At 31.1% G+C, this 17,164-nt stretch overlaps 1 protein-coding gene across 1 annotated transcript in view; it reads right to left on the minus strand.

Moving 5' to 3' along the window:
* The window catches only part of LOC130676660 (vesicular acetylcholine transporter), a 68,857-nt gene that overhangs the window by 20,825 nt on the left and 30,868 nt on the right, over positions 1-17,164 (minus strand). The window contains exon 4 of the mRNA XM_057483194.1: positions 6,626-6,817. Coding sequence (XP_057339177.1) covers positions 6,626-6,769 — 144 coding nt within the window. The 5' untranslated portion in view covers positions 6,770-6,817. The remainder of the gene's footprint in view (positions 1-6,625; positions 6,818-17,164) is intronic.

The raw sequence follows: 17,164 nt of genomic DNA on the forward strand, positions 1-17,164 counted from the left end.
ATTTTTTTTTCTTCGTTCGCTCGGGATAGAATTAAAGGTTAATCCCGCGGGGTAAAGCGAGACAGGGATGTTGTGCAAAGGGTCTTGGATGAAGTAAAAAAAAAAAAATGAAATTCTGCCCTCTGTATAAGCGTGCTATCATACCATCACTCGTGTCTTGTCTTGTCTTACAAAACCTAAAGTCTACCCTTGTTTAAAAATAAAAAAAAATGAAGACTTTGTTTTCACGGATAAAAAATCCAGAGACACCATAAATATTTACCTTGTTGAGTGTCAAGTGACATGACTATTTTTAATACTTTTATTTTTAGTTCGAGAGTTTAAGTTTTTAAAGTTCTTTAAACGCGATTAACTTTGTTTTGCGAGATATTTAGACTTGGAAGTGAAAAAATGAAAAAAATAAAAAAAAAAATTGCTCTATTCGGTCGTTTAAATCTCCGTAGAGAAGCGGGAAGAGCTTAATGCAAGTCGATCAATTCCTTTGAATTTTTTATTTCAAGGTTTCTTTGAGATAAAATTTTTTTTTGTTCCTTTATCCTCGTGTAATTTGTCCCATGTCTTTGTGGCAAAGCCCTGCAGCTAAAGGCGTCAGTAAAATAAGCACAAAAGATTTTTATTTTTAAAATGAAAGTTAATAAAATATCGAAAAAAAAAATAAAATTACAATTTTAATTATGATTATTAAAATCAAAATTTTTTCTACAAAGCTTACGTGATAGTAAATTTAATTGCCTAGAAAAAATGTACTTTGAAGTTTTTTTAAAAAATAAAAACCTTAAGAGTTATGATCATTTTTCTAAAACATGAAATTAGTCTCTACTTTTTATGATCCCAAAGTTTTAAATTCAAATTTTTACCCGACCAATGGGAATAAAAGTAAATCCGAAGCCTTATCTTATAGGAAATTTAATTCCTTGCAAAAATGGTCCTTTAGACCATTAAAAAAAAACTAGCCATTAAAAAGTTACAGTCGTTTTTCTGTAATAAAAAATCACTGGTTCGGCGGCTGACCACTAGATGGCGAGTTAAGAACTTTTCTCGCATGTTCTTTTGACTTGGATGTAAATATAAAGTATCTAAAGCTCTAGCTTAATAGAAAGACATAAAAAAGGGTATAATATTTTATTAGTTTCCATTTGTTTGTAGATAGAGACTGAAAAAGCGCACGAAGTGGTTGATACTAAAAAAAAAAGCTATCGGTTATTTTTTCTTTTTTTTCGAGGTCTCAAGGGAACTACCAAAGAAAGTTACAGGGGTTGGACGTTTTTTTTTTAGCAATGCCTTGGAAGGAATATCGTATACTCTTACTATACAACTAAGCGCTTTCCTTTTCGTTATGGGATTAGGTACTTTTCTCTTTTGCGCCTAAGGGACACGACAACCAGTCCGAGCAGTTTTCGTTACTACTGCCGTCACGCGTCTTGTATTTATAGGGGAAACTAAAAGTACCTACTATACCTTACACACACTCACACATATCTATACGACTAAAGTACAAAAAAAAAAAAAATTTGAAATAGGATCGAATTGACTTGCTAGGATTAACGACCGTACATAAAAGTTTAATTGCTCATCAATCCTATATTAAAGATATAAAATAACCTATTAAATAATTTATCACTTAAATTTTTTTATTAAAAAAGTTCAAATTTTTTCATTTGCTAAAAAATCAAAATTTGTCAAATCTGTCATTTTTATTATAATTGACCCAGTTATGAAAAAATTTCAATACCAGGCTTCAAATCTCTTGAACAAAATTTCAGTAAGGAAATTAAAATTTTTTTAAAATATGTCATTAATTCCCGCCCGATTTAAAAAATACTCAAATTTTGACCAATGTCCAAATTTTTAGTCTTTTGGAAATTATTTGATTTTCAAAAATTCTAAGATATTTCAAAGTACTACAGATTCTAGTTTAAATTTCTAAAAAATTTTAATGAAAGTTTTTAATAAAAAATTTCCAATTTTATTATTTTTTTGAAAATTATTTCGTCCATTTGTCACCGAGATAGCGATAGTTTATTATACAAATTTATCAAAACGATAAATTTATATATTTGAATTTGTCCTATCAAGCATCAAAATATAGTTACCCTTTGAGTATAATTCAACAGAATAAAGTTTGGTTAGGCAGGATCCATCTCAAGGGACTAGTTTTCCCATAGACATTGAGTAGTAGGATAGAGCAATTCCATAAGCGACATATTTACTGTATTGGGTAACGAGGGGGTTCCAGAGTTGAATTGCTGGATAACGGTAACGAACTTGTATTAAACACAACAGACACACACAGATAAAAATGTCCTTGTATCAGCACGCAATACCACAGACAATCCAAAGGGCTTAACGTTTGTTTCAACAAGGGATTACTCTCTAGCACGTGAGCGATAGCCAAGTTTTCATCCCTTATCCGTGTAGTATACAACCAGTTACACCACTACAATCACTACCACCATCACGACCCTCTTGTTCACGGGGACAAACATTTAAATTGCCTAGATTACGTCCTCCTTCCAACCTCTGCATCTACGATGCATTCCAGCCTTCAACATTAATTTATTTATTAGTTTTCTATCTATAAATTTATAATGATATTTTTATTCCTCAGAGGAAATAAGGGCGAGAATTATATATTTTCTTGAGATCAAAGATCTGTTTGAAGAAACGTGTCGTAATTATTCCGTCTTTGTAAACTAAGTCCTTGAGGGCTTTTCCAATAATCGTATTTAGCTTTTTTATCTCACGGTAAATGTCATTAAAATATTAATTAAAATTTTATTAACAATTAATTGGAAGTTCTTATAAGCTCTGATTAATTTTTTAATTGATTAGGTTTCAGTTAATTTTCTTTATTTTTTTTTTAATTCATTTTTTTTACCACAATTTGGTGGATGCAAAAATTCAGCTCCATTTTACCTCTCTTTGGTTTCGGGTAAAGGAACAGTAAAAAAAATAAATAAAAAAAAAATAAAACAGATGAAAGACGAATGAATAATGGAAGTTTCAATGAAATTTTCCAGTTCGCCGCGGGATATCGCAATATTAGCTTACCACCACCCACTGGTGTTATAAATCCCCTATTTCTCTCTCTCTCTCTTTATATATTTATATATATATAATACAATACTCTTTTGGCAGTCATTCCAACAAAACAGTGCTAGGAAAAAAGACACTAAAAATGTGCGAAAAGCTCTCTATGTTCTTGCAAGGGGATCCAAAAAGCTTTTTAAACTCATAAATTACTATTTTACATAAAATATATAGCCATGTTTTTTATATAAAAATTTCTTAACAATTTTTTTTTTCGAATAATTACAAGCATTTTATATTTTATGTAAATATATATTATATTTCCGCATGGAAAAATATATATGTGAAAGATATACTCATAAATATATGTCAAATATAGAAATATATATTTTGACATATATTTTTTTTTGCATTAAATTATATGTGCGCATATATGGTTACATATATGTGTAAATATATGTTTATGTATAAGACTGCATATATGTTTGCATATATTCTCATATATAAGTCACATATATTTTACATATACGCCAACATATATTTTTACATATATGTTTATATATATGTAAAAATATATTTTTACATAAATTTTTACATATATAGGGGAGGGTGGGGCAGAGCGGCCCTCCTAAGCCAATTATTATTTTTTGTGGCTTTCAACCATAAGATCACTTTACTTTTGTCCTATTTCGAACAAATTTATGGACATTTTGCCAAAATTCTGAAAATTTTTTTTTTTTTTTTGTGGGGCAGAGCGGCCCCCCTTCAAAAAGTGATAAACACAATTTTTTTTTTCGTTTTTTTTTTTTTTTAAATTGTTTTCATCATTAAGAATGTATTTCTTTCTCTTGACAACTATCTTTGGTTTTATATTACTCGAAAAAAATTTTCTAAAGCGTAAAAAATCGTTCACTCTCGATTACCTTAATTACTAATTGTTATTTAATAAAAAAAAAAAATCAATTCTATAATTTTACTTTATTTCAAAAATTTATCAACTAAAAAAAAAATTTAATTTTTATAAATTTTTAATGACCAAATTTGCCTCTTACATAGAGAAACGGCCGAAAAATATGAAAAAATAATTTTTTCGGAAGTTTCGGCTGGTCCATTTTGCCCCAGGTGTTATGCGTAGGGCTAGAAATGTGGAATTATAATCATATTTTTTTAATTTGACGATAAAAATATGAAAAAATCACTTTTTCAAAATTTTGAGCTTGTCCATTTTGCCCCAAATGTCATGCGTAGGGGTAAAAATGCGCAAACATATCGGATTTATAGTAATTAGTCGAAAAAAAAAAATTTTTTTTTTGGTCAAAATTTCAGGGGGGCCGCTCTGCCCCATGGGGGCCACTCTGCCCCACCCTCCCCTACACTAAATATATTTTGACTTATATATTTGTGTATATACGAGCATATATGTATACCCACATATATTCTCTAGACTTTTTCAGAGTTTTTCAGAGTAAAGTCCGAAAAATTTTCACCAGGGATGTGTTGAAATATATGTAAATATAAATGTGAATGTATATAGCTGTATATATGTTGAGATATATAATTACATATATGTTGATACATATATTGAGACATATACTTTCGTACATTTTTATATATATGCAGACATATACATTGACGTATATCAGAAAATATATGTCTGCAGATATTTCTTATATATTTCACGTGTATCCTGACATCTATCCCATACGGAAAAAATATATATCCGGATATATATTTTTTTCGTATGGGATGAAATCATACATGCATACATTTATATCAACATATAACTGAAAATATATTTGACGTATATTTTTTTTGCGTACAGATATTTTGTATATATCACATATACATGACGTATATTTTCGACATATATATTTTTTCATGCGGGATGAGTTGATAACTGAATATATTTTACAGTATTGAACCTTGACATTTAGCTATAATTTTGAATATAAATTACTTAAAGTTCATATATCTTTTTAAATATTGATTTTAGAGATTCGACTTATAAAAACTTTTTTGTAGAAGACTAAATTTCCTACAACAAATGTCATGCACTTTTTTTCCCAAAAGTCAACCGTTTACAAGTTAACAACAAAAAACCACTAATTTCGTAGGAAATTAGACTTTCAAGGCTTCTACAAGGGCTGTAGTTGAAGGTACTGCTAAGCACATACAGACTTTTGCTAGGCACATACAGGCTAGTGCTAGGAATAAAGACACTAGAAATGTGCAAAAAGCTCTCTGTGTTCTTGCAAGGGTATCCAAAAAGCTTTTTAAACTCATAAATTACTATTTTACATAAAATATATAACCGTGTTTTTTATATAAAAATTTTTTTTTTTTTCGATTAATTCATCCTTCTCATTCAATTTACTCACCCTACTGTCACAAGTAATCTTAACGTTCACGCCAATTCGACACAATCACGAGAATTTCGATTTGTGAAAATATATTTTCTTCAATCTCAATTTCTCTTATTTTTTGTCCTTTTTATATAAATATATATATATATATATATATATATATATTTACTTTTTTCTTTTTATCCAACAGAAACTCGCCAACTCAATCTACTTGACATCTCAGCCAACAAAACAACTTTCCGATAACTTTTTCCAGCGAACGTAACATTTCCCCCCAACTTGAGGTAGCAGGGGACTGTTACGTTCTAGAAAAAATAATTAAAAGTGCATTCACCTGTACAGCATATTTAATACTAAACTATTTATGGCTAAAAAAGGCTGTTTGCTATTGTTATTTTTTTTTATACAAAGTAGAGTTGCGTTACCGGGGTCGTAAATCCATTTATTTATTTATTTATGTGCCACGGGGGTTTAGTGCCGAGTGGAATAAACGGGTCTAGGGGTTGGGGGACGGGGAATAGGAGGTAGTCAGGAGCTAAGGGTAGGTAGGTTGATGGGCTTATATGTGCGGATGTTGAAGAAGTAGGAAGCTAAAGGTGGTCTGTCGGGTTTTGGGCTCAGTAGTTTGGGGTAAGTTTATCCCTAGAGACGTAAGGGTGAGGGGAATCGCAAAAGTCATAGCAAGTACCTACAAACTCTATCTCTGTTGGTAGGGTACACAACACACTATGCAATATATAGGAGGATGCCGTCAGAAATGACGTCGGTTACTGGTTTTAGAGTACACCCACGGTAGGCACAACTGAGTCTCAAGAGGACGCGTTGCCATTTCGGAGGCTAAAAGTTAAAACGGAAATGCTGTTGTGTCAGTTTGTTAATCTTGTCATTTATTTGGTTACTACATTTTATTTTAAAGTGCCTAAAAGCTTTTTTTAATATTTTATTACAAACATGGCTCAAATTTCATTCATTTTAAAAGTTTAATTCATTATTTTAATCCTGGCTTCTCTATTCCCGACCAAAGTATCGCCGATTTTGATTCTAAAAGTCGCCGCATTTATTTGAAGGCTGCCAAATTCAACTAAAACCTAGCCCAGTACTTCTACTACTGACTTCTTTGATAAAAAAAAAGTGCCTTAGAGCTTCAAATATTGGATACTTTGAGCTAAAAAGAGGCTTCATCTATTTTTGAGTATGAATTCCATTCGAAATTTCGTAAATTTCCAACTTACCCAATTAGTTGTAGCCTGCCGACGTTCTAGGAGTCTCTGCTGAAGTTTAGGCCCAGGTCCAGAAAGAAACTGTTTAACCAGAATCCTAGCGCGGTCTAGATGATTTGGACTGATAGCTTCGACCTGGGCCAGGTACTTCTGCATGGTCGTCTCCAGATGCGGGACTGGAAGACTCGGTAGAGGCTCGTCTTTCTGTAACCCAATTAATAACCCAGAATATTATCATTGTTATTTGTTATTAGTATAGTAAATATTAGTATTAGCAGCAGCAGTAGCAGCTTGGTAATTGAAAAGACAAATATTATATCATGGGTGACTACGTTGGGGTTAAGGGGCGAGTTGTTGTCTCAGCGTTGCTGGGTAACCGTGCACCCTAGTGCATGCTCGATTGTAAAATAAAGAAAGAATAAATCGAGAAACGAAGCGTGTCCGATGGCAAAGGACTGCCGACTACATTCTAATATGTCCTACGTCTGTCGTATGGTTCGTTGACCAGAATCCCCTTTTCAGAAAATTCTACTCTAACAAGAGAGTAAACTTTGTGGAGTGAGTTAACCCCAACTGACCCTATAGACTCCTTTTACAAAGTGACTTACTTCATTTTGAATCTACTCTATGCTGGTTATTGAATTCATTTTTAAATTTTAGATGCCATTTAAAAATACCGGATGATTTCAAATGAATAATCGGAATTCGTATCACGAAAACGAATCCATGAATCCAAGTAACGAGTTCGATTATAGGTAGCATGAGTCAATCCGTAAACCTGGAACTCTGTCTAAATATATGTCTCTCTTTGTCTTGATTCCCTGGAGACTTGAACCCATTCTGTTCCGCCTGCCTCTTCGCCCTCTTCCCAACCTATAGCTGCAACCCCTCGTCCTCACTCCAGAATTCAGCTCATTGACATGCACCGCTTGTACTCGGTACTAACGACCTCGCACGTTTCTATCCAGGGCTTTACCTACACCCCATTACTCTGAGCAACGCTAGGCTGATTGACTGTCAGTATTCGAGATGACCATGAATTCTTTAAATCGACCGACTCTAGGCTTACACTACTTATTCTGCTGCGATCCAGATTTCGCTGAATAGAATATTCAGCCCTGGTGGAGTCGAATTACGGTAAATTACCGTAATTTACGGTATGCGAAAGACTTACGGTAAAATATGATATTTTATCGCAAATTGGGACATTTTAAGGCATGTTATGGTGATTAGGAAAATTACGGTATTTTACGATAAAATGCGGTATTTTGCGGTAAATTGCAGTATTTTACCGTAAATTTGCGGCAATTCTGAGGTGATTTTCTGTACAAGTGAAGTATTTTGCCATAAACTGTTCGAATTATTCGAACAGTTCAATTAATTGTCTTGTGCTCTTAAATTAATCGATTTCGATGGAAAAGTTGTCTTGTTCGGGTGTATTCGACTCAATTTGAATACTTTTTTCATAAAACTCATTACTAAAATAATAAAAATTTTATTGTAAGAAAAGTGTCATCCGTTCACACCCGGAATGAAAAGGTAAATTTCGTATTTTGATTCGAAAATTCTACATGAATTAAATAAAACATGCTACATGGCAAATTTTTTTTAAATTTTCAATGTCAGACAGTCTGCAAGATCTCTTAGAAATTTGATTTTCGAAAATCGGACTGAAACCAATAACTTCCCGAATTTTTCGAAAATTTACAATTTTTTTATCGGGAAGTCAAAAATGTTGATAATTACGACGAATACGAATTCTTCTTCAATTTAATAATTAGTTCATTATTTGGTTTGAATTTAGATTATTTGAAAAATTCGAACTATTCGAATGATTCGAACATTTTGAATCATTCGAATTATTCGATTCGAGACGAATAATTCGTAAATTCGAATATTCGCACATCCCTACTTACTATGTTTCGGTAAACATGCCAGAAATTGCGATAAATTACCGTATCATACCGTAAATTGCCGTAAAATGAGGCATATTTACAGTAGAATACACGGCAAGAAATATTTTGCGTATATCACTATGCCAGTATGGGCGTGAACGCCATACTGTATGGTATCGAAAATTTTTATAAGTTATAAAATTGTATGCATAGATGATTCAACCATTGCGTGAATAGTAACATTGGTAATAGTTGTCGCAGACACCGCAATGTCAATATGGCCGTCAGGCCCATACTGCATTGCCGTATCCCCATTGCTTTTGGCCGATAAGCCTAGTCTAACGACATCTATGTATTTTTGGTGGTAATACGATAGTATACATTGATTGATACGTCAGAAATTATGGCGAGAAAAACTAGTAGCATTGTACTCTCGGCATTGTAGTATGGCCTCAGGGCCATGCTGTTTCGCCGTGATTGCTATGCATACGTGTAAGTAATACAATAGCTCCAGTACTATACAGTATAGTAAATAACGCCCATACTTCTGGGACTCGTTACAATACTGTCTTGGAATATTTCACATACTATTTTAGTATCTGAGACCATACCAGCATGGTGTTGAACGCCATGCATTTTCTACTGTGTACGGTAATTTACCGTAATTCGGATCCACTAGGGAGTTTTTCAACTGTGCGTTGAATGATACACTAAATTTTAACTAGCTTCCAAAATTGTCTTGCATCGATTCCCCAAGGCAGCTTTTGATCCGACCTGTATTCCATTCGATTCTTCATAACCTATTCCAAAAATTCCCTAATTTCGAATCCTCAGATTATATTTGATCTCAATTGGAAGCAATCATCACGATATAGTCCAACGGTCTCAATATAAAGTCCGATTAAAAATTAACTATCTTCTGATTCTCATAGCATTACTTCCATTGGCCTGGTAATTTACATAACTAGGAACCTTGAACAGAAATACCCAACTAGACCAAACAGCCAGTCCACTAGCCCACCAGTCTACCAGTGATATATCAATCACCTGGTTTCCTGGCTGTGCTCATTTGTCTACTGTCAATATCGATTTATACCTACACCCCAACTCTACCCTCCTTGCAAGACAGCTGTCCTTACCCTTCTTATCAATAACTACCCAACTTTATCGTTATAACCTTATCCAAAACCAACGTTCTGGATTCTAGCTTCCAAGTATCTATACACCAACGCCTCTACTTCTAGCCTGAGCTTCGGGCTTCTTTGGTGTCCCTAGAGATTGGTGGTATGCAAACATCTCCATCATTTCCGTACACGAATTCGCATACTGGGGTTGACTTTAGGATACGACTGTAGGCTTTTATATTTATTTTATTCAAACAAACAATGTGGCCAGGGGTGCGTTACGGGTGTTACTAATTGAAGGGGGTGTAGGGACAAAACCTTGTTATCTCTTAATTGCTACAACCCTCGTTTTGCATCGATAAGGAACTTTGTCTCTCTTTATCTGCTTTAGAATTTCCCAGAGGCTTAAAAAATATTTTTCTTTACGTTACTGGAATATCATTCATTTTATCGTGAAATTGTTCATTACGGATTTTATTTACCCTTTTGTCGCAAACCCCGTGTCATAAAATTCATATCTGGTTTTATTGTTGTGATAACGTCTATCTAGATTAATTGCAAGACCTGATGGCAACTCAAGTACTTTGCCATTTTCATTAATTACGCAACTGTTGATATCTTGCCGCCAAATGGTCGTAAAAAATTTTTTTTTAAATCCATTTTATAGCTAAGTGTCTACTTTCTAAACACGTTATCCTTAAGCAGCTTAAAAATTTTTTTAATCCTAATTTTTGAAAAATAGCCGTATCAAAATTTTGAATTTTTTTTTTGTAACTAAATTGGGGTGCAAAAATTTTTTTACATACAAATAGATGATCCCTTGTTCAAATTCATTATTTTCATGTCTGTTTTATTTTTTTCTTCGTTTTTATACGATCGTTATTTCGCGACTTATTGGAAGCCAACCAAAAAACGCGATTTTTTACAAGCATCATAACTTTGTGAAAAAAAATCGTACAAAGCTCATTTCAAAGCTTAAAGTGCGTACTTCACACCAGACATATGCTTAAAAATTTAAAAATTTTTTTCATTGTTATTTTTGATAAATCGAAATGCGATTTGATGAAAATTCAAACTTTTTTTAATCCACATTATTATGGATATTTAATTTTTTTTTGATCAGTTCTGATAATTTTGTACTAAAAACTTGTTCTCTTATGTAACTGACGATTAAAACGTTTTTTGCGGAACGAAAAAAAAAAATTGGAAAGCAAAAAATCTACTGGATTACTAGATTTCTGAAATGTTTCGCAAATAGATGCTGGTATGCCAGCCGGAAATTGCAGCCACTTCCAATTACCCCTTAAGTCAATTTTAAGCCGTCAAATTACAAAAATTTTTTTCATTTTTGTTGCGCGAAAACGTTCCGATCTTCAGGCACACGTTCTTTTAGCCTCAATTTCATTTTCTTTTGATTATTCTACGACTATTTTTTGTGACTTATTGACCGATGCTAAAAAAAAAGTCTTTAAAAACTATTTCTACGCTTCTAGTACATTCTCAATAGCTCTAGTGTGATAAGAATACCTAAAAAATATACTTTTATTCTTTATAAATACACATATATTTTTTTTTCCAATAATAAGCTCATCCGTACTTATAGCACCCGATATTCCCAGTAGAATATATTCTCAAGTTCCCCTTTTATTTTTCTCCAAAGATCGGCTACACGTCACTGTAAATAAGATCGAACGATAGTAATGCGAAAAATTCGTTTTAGTTGTCACAAAAAATTTTGTCTTAACCCAAAAAAAAAAAAATCAGCTTCGCTCAGCTCAAGTTCACTTTCATTTATAAATAAAAGTAAAAAATGAATCAATATTCCTCACAATAATTATTTTATTTTATTTTTTTTCTCAACGTCGTCGTAAATTGGTTGGTAAAACACGCACAGTAGTTTCGGTGCTCAACGACGCGGAGCAATTACGGATTTTCGCGTGCAAGTGTACTTTGTAGGGACGCGTGCAAACTCTTTGTACCGAGGGTCGACGAGGATCTGTACAAGGGGCTTGGTTATGTTGGTATGGTTAGTCGGTTGATTCAAGTATAGTAAAGTCTACAGTAGACCTCCCTATAGCCTAGAGGGTTGAGGGTGAGGGTTGAGGGTTCACGATAGAGAGTATAGGGTGAATATGACACAGTATTGTAGAGTCACCCTTTCCGGTCGTGTCTCTAGTACCGAGCGATAATCGCACGCGAGAATCGCCTAGTACGTAATTGGAGAGTCCTCAACCAAAGCATACTCTCTCTCTTTTTATTTCCTATAGCTTTTTAATGGACACCGTTGAAAATAGCCATTTACAAATACGTTCATGTTTATAATGATGACCAAGAACTTGACCCTCTTGTCGTGACTACGCTTCCACTATTTTAATTCATTCGGTTTATGGGCTCATAAAGTTATATATATATAGTTAAGTCTTTGGTGCATTGGATTTTAATAGTGTTGATAGCCTTGGGAACTTTTTTCGCCAGACCATGAACACGGAATGGGTGTAAGCTGGAAACCGCGGAATGGTCGCGGTCTACATGCCTGTGGATGTAATAGTGTACTCGAGCTGAGTCGAGTCAAAGAAGAAAGGAAATAAATTAGGATCGCAGCAATTAGGATCGTATATAAAAAGAAAATTTAAGGTTCTAAGTGAACTTGAGATCCTTTCGAGACCTTTAAAGCTCCCTTCGATTATACTGCATACGTTTTTATAGCTGGGTTCTCTTACGGCCATTAGCAACCCGATATCTTTTTTTTTCCGGCTCTCTATTTATTTTTTTTTAATGTTGCTGGAGTAAATGGAAAGCTAGATAAAATTAGGAGAAAAGTAAGAAAATCTGGGATACGAGTCGTGTCGAATTTGCAGCAGATGTTGAAATTTTGAGATTCTAGGAATTCTGACATTTTTCAAAATGATTTCCGAGTGTCTTTCCGTATACGTGCGTGCGTGGGCGTGTGTGTGTGTAAACTTTTCATAACTTTTAAACTAATTAACCGATTTAAATAATTTTTGCGGCAATCGAAAGAGTTTGTCGGTCATCAACTTTTCTGAAAATTCTAAATTATTTGATGGAGTAAACTCGAAGACATTCGGAGTCTACTGAATTTCACAACCGAAGGGAAGTGAATAAATAAAAAGTCATCCACTCCGCATTCACTACGAATTCATTCCGCGTCCACTCTGCAAATTTTTTAGAGTGGACTTACCACCAATAAATAATATATTTCAGTCAAATTATAATATTATTTGAATCAAGTGTCATATTTAGCTGTACCAAATATATGTCTTTGTCATTAAGAAATATTAAGAAAATATTTCTTTCTTTCAGTGCACATATGTATACAGATTTCGAACTTCTTACGGATAGTTTTGAAAATTTATGATTGTGAATTTTTAATATCTATGAAAACTTGTAAGATTTAAAACGGTAAACGTGCGGCGCATGCAACAGATAATTGATGCATTGATGCTTCAACTATTTTATTACACTGCTACACGGAAAGAAATTTTCTTTAAAAATTACCGTTAAATTCACTGTAAACGTGGGACGAATGGCACGACCTAATCATTTGTCGTTAAGTGAGATAATTTTTAACTTTTTTTCAACAAATTTTACCGTAGTCTACTGTAAATTTTATTCGGTTTTCGGTAAATTTTATGAAGTCCAACCTCAAAAAAAATAAATTTTTCCGTAATTTTTAATTTGAAAATGGTAATAAATAAAAGCGCCGCATTATGTCCCACGATTACAGTGAATTTACCGGTAATTTTTAACGAAAATTTCTTTCCGTGTAATGATATGAACCGATGTGTAAGTTTTCTCATTGATAGCTTCTGTCTACACTTTTTACAGTTATGTATTGCATACGTCCTATTATGATGATATTTTTTAAATTTTAACTTATGCTTCCTTTCTTGCATTTGTGTTTATGAAGTATATAAGTTATTGAAAATACCCATGGTATAGAATTATAGAAAATTTGATGGCCTTTAAAATGAGTACCAACAAGCCTTACTTATGTTTATTACACGGAAACAGTAGTAGTGGGTTGCTGCAACAGTAAATTTTTTTCCGTGTGCGGCAAAATGTACACATGTATATTAGTTAACATATATGCGTAACTTTTGACAAAATAAAACTTAGTAGGGTAGAGGTACCATTTTTGGCCACTTTCGAGCCAGTGTTAGAAACCTTAAAAATTTACATAAATAATTTGTAAAAAACGCAATAACAAAATTAATTTTTCAAATTTATATAAAGATACTTTTATCAGACTTACAATGAAAATTTTATTTTATACTTTTTCATTACTTGAAAGTCCGAAAATGGAGCATTGGCCACAAATGGTACTTCCACACCATAGCTTGTTGGTATTCATTTTAAAAAGCATTGAAATTTCAGACATTCTATGCAATCAAATTTTTTTTTTTTTTTTTTAAATAAAATTTTGAAAAATTCCATTCTATTATTTTTTATATCGGAAATAACATGCTCTTTAAAATGAGTATTTACAACTCATACTTATTATCATTAATTCAAAATATATATATGTACATACAGGGTGATCGAGAATTACTTTCACAGCGAGAAAATTTAGATAGAGGAGGTGATTCTAAGCATGAAGTTCCTTTGCCACTTTTGAAAATTTTGAGTAGTTTTTGAGTTATTCAACATTTTAATTGACCAATCATATGTGAGGACTGGAATTTAAAAAAAAGTAAAAAAGAATAAATATTAAGTTTGGCAACGACGCAATTATTAACTTCAAGTCATACATAAATTTTTTATTTCAAAAAGTTCGAATTCTGCAAAAGTTTAAAGAACGAAAACAAAACACGCAATCGCAAGCTCAAATATACTCTTATCATACATTTTTTAAATTTAATTACTGAGAATTGTGAATAATAATTATGCTTTCATCATGAGTGTCCGGACCACGGACAATTAAAGCACAATTATGTTTTCCCCCCTGAACCCCTTCTGATTTCACAGATAATTATTTTTTATTTTCTATCTCACTAAAGGCGTTTCTCATAATTTTTTAAAATTATCTTACCCAATCAAAAAAAAAAAAGTTACGAATTTTTGAAAAAAATTTTTCTTTTATTTTCAAAATTTAAGCCATATAAGAAATCAAAATTCAAGACTGAGAATAAGATGAAACTCAAGACCAGAAATAAGACAAAATTTAAGACTTATAAGAAGTCAAAATCAAAGACAAAATTCGAGGTTGAGAATAAGACAAATTTCAAGACCAGAAATAAGATAAAAATCAGAACTTAAAATAAGACCAAATTCAAGACAAAAAGTAAAACGAAATTCAAGACAAAAAGTAAGACGGAATTCAAGACAAAAAGTAAGACAACATTCAAGACAAATTCGAGACAAAAAGTAAGACGAAATTCAACACAAAAAGTAAGACAACATTCAAGACAAATTCGAGACAAAAAGTAAGTCAACATTCAAGACAAAAAGTAAGACAAATATTCAAGACAAGTAAAAAAAAATTACCACTGCAAATAAGACGATATTCAAGACTGACAGTAATTTAAATTCCAAGACTGAAAATAAGACAATATTTAAGACAAAATGTAAAAAAAAAAAAAAAAACGTCCCGATAAGTCTATTTTTGCCAAAGTAATGGAATTTTGAAAATAAAAGAAAAATTTTTTTCAAAAATTCGTAACTTTTTTTTTTTGACTGCCCGGGAAAAAATGTTTTTATAAAATTTTGTAAAATTTTATAAAATTTTACAAAATTTTAGTACTAAAATTTTATAAAATTTTATACTGAAAATGGCCTGGTAAAATTTTATCAAATTTTATAAAGTTTTATAAAATTTTATGAAGTTTTATAAAAATGTATAAAATTTTATAAAACTTTGTAAAATTTGATAAAATTTTACCAGGCCATTTTCAGTATAAAATTTCATAAAATTTTATAAAGTTTTATAAAATGATTTTTTTTTTCCGGGACGGGTTACCCATCCAATTAATGGCCACCCTCGATGCTGCTTAACTTTTGTCATTGAAGAATCGTAGTCTGCTCCGCTCGTCTATTGGTCACCTGTAGCTTAGAAATATTCGTGGCTGTATTTATGATTACTCATGAATTCTTATCAGCCATATTTCATAGTATTAATTTATAATTATATATAAAAAAAGATTTTAATAATTCAACTATCGACTGTTTAATGGACATGAAATTTTAAAATTAATTAAATTTATTGATTTTTCATGATTTTTATTTTTGAATTAATGGCGAAACCTTTGAACTTTTTCTTGAATAACGACGATTTAATTTGAATTGCTAGTTGACAAAATAAAAGTTTAAAAACATTAAATTCAAAATTATCACATTATGTTATATATATATATATATATATATATATATATATATATATATATATATATATATATATATATAAATATGTAAGAGAAAGGGGCGGCGGGGGTAGGCAAAACGAGGTACTTCTAAAATTTAATAAAAAAATTTTTTTTTTTTTTAAATCTATTATAACCATCCCAAAATTACTTTTGTAAATAAAATTGAATTATTTTGAATTTTTTTCGTTAAACTTTTTCAAGAATCAAGTGCCGGTCGGAAAATGTTAAAAACTTTTGTATTATGATAAAAACTATTAAAAACTTTATTATCTTCCTTTGCATCCAATAATTGTGTAAAATATAATTTTTCTTAATGTAAATAACTTCCAAGAAATTTTAATAAAATCAAACTTATTCAATATTCGGATTTTTTTCTTGTTCTACATTTTTCTAGGGGTACCCTGCATATATTTAGGTAACCAATTATATTTTTTATAATATAATTTTCATATTTGTTTATCACCATATTTTGCCCGCAAAAATGAAATTTTTTTTTTATGGCCGGCCATCGAAAATTTTATTTATTTACTTTGAATTTCTAACAATTTTTATAATAATTTGTAATAAACGTTATAAAATTGTGTGAAATTTTATCAAAATTTACAAAATGCTACCCTACACTAGATGCAATAGTGGCATCAAGTTCTCTAAAGTTTTATGAAATATTATATAATTTTATAAAATTTCATACAATTATATAAAATTTTATCTAATTATTACTCCCCTTTTGAGATCTTACTTTATAAAATTGTATAAATTTGTATAAGATTTTATAAGATCGCATATAATTTTATGAAATCGTATACAACTTCATAAAATTTTATAAAATTTCATCTAAATATTACTTCTCTTCTAAGGACTTACTTTATAAAATTATATAAAATTGTATAAAATGTTATATAATTTTATGAAATCGTATACAACTTTATAAAATTTCATCTAAATATTACTTCTCTTCTAAGGACTTACTTTATAAAACTATATAAAATTGTATAAGATTGTATAAAATTTTATATAATTCTATGAAATCGTATAAAACTTTATAAAACTTTATAAAATTTCATACAATTATATCAAATTTCATTTAATTATTATTTCCTTAACTAAGATCTTACTTTATAAAATTTTATAAGATTGCATAAAAATTTATAT

Source organism: Microplitis mediator, chromosome 1, assembly GCF_029852145.1.
Source record: "Microplitis mediator isolate UGA2020A chromosome 1, iyMicMedi2.1, whole genome shotgun sequence".
In the NCBI taxonomy this organism is placed as follows: Eukaryota; Metazoa; Arthropoda; class Insecta; order Hymenoptera; family Braconidae; genus Microplitis; species Microplitis mediator.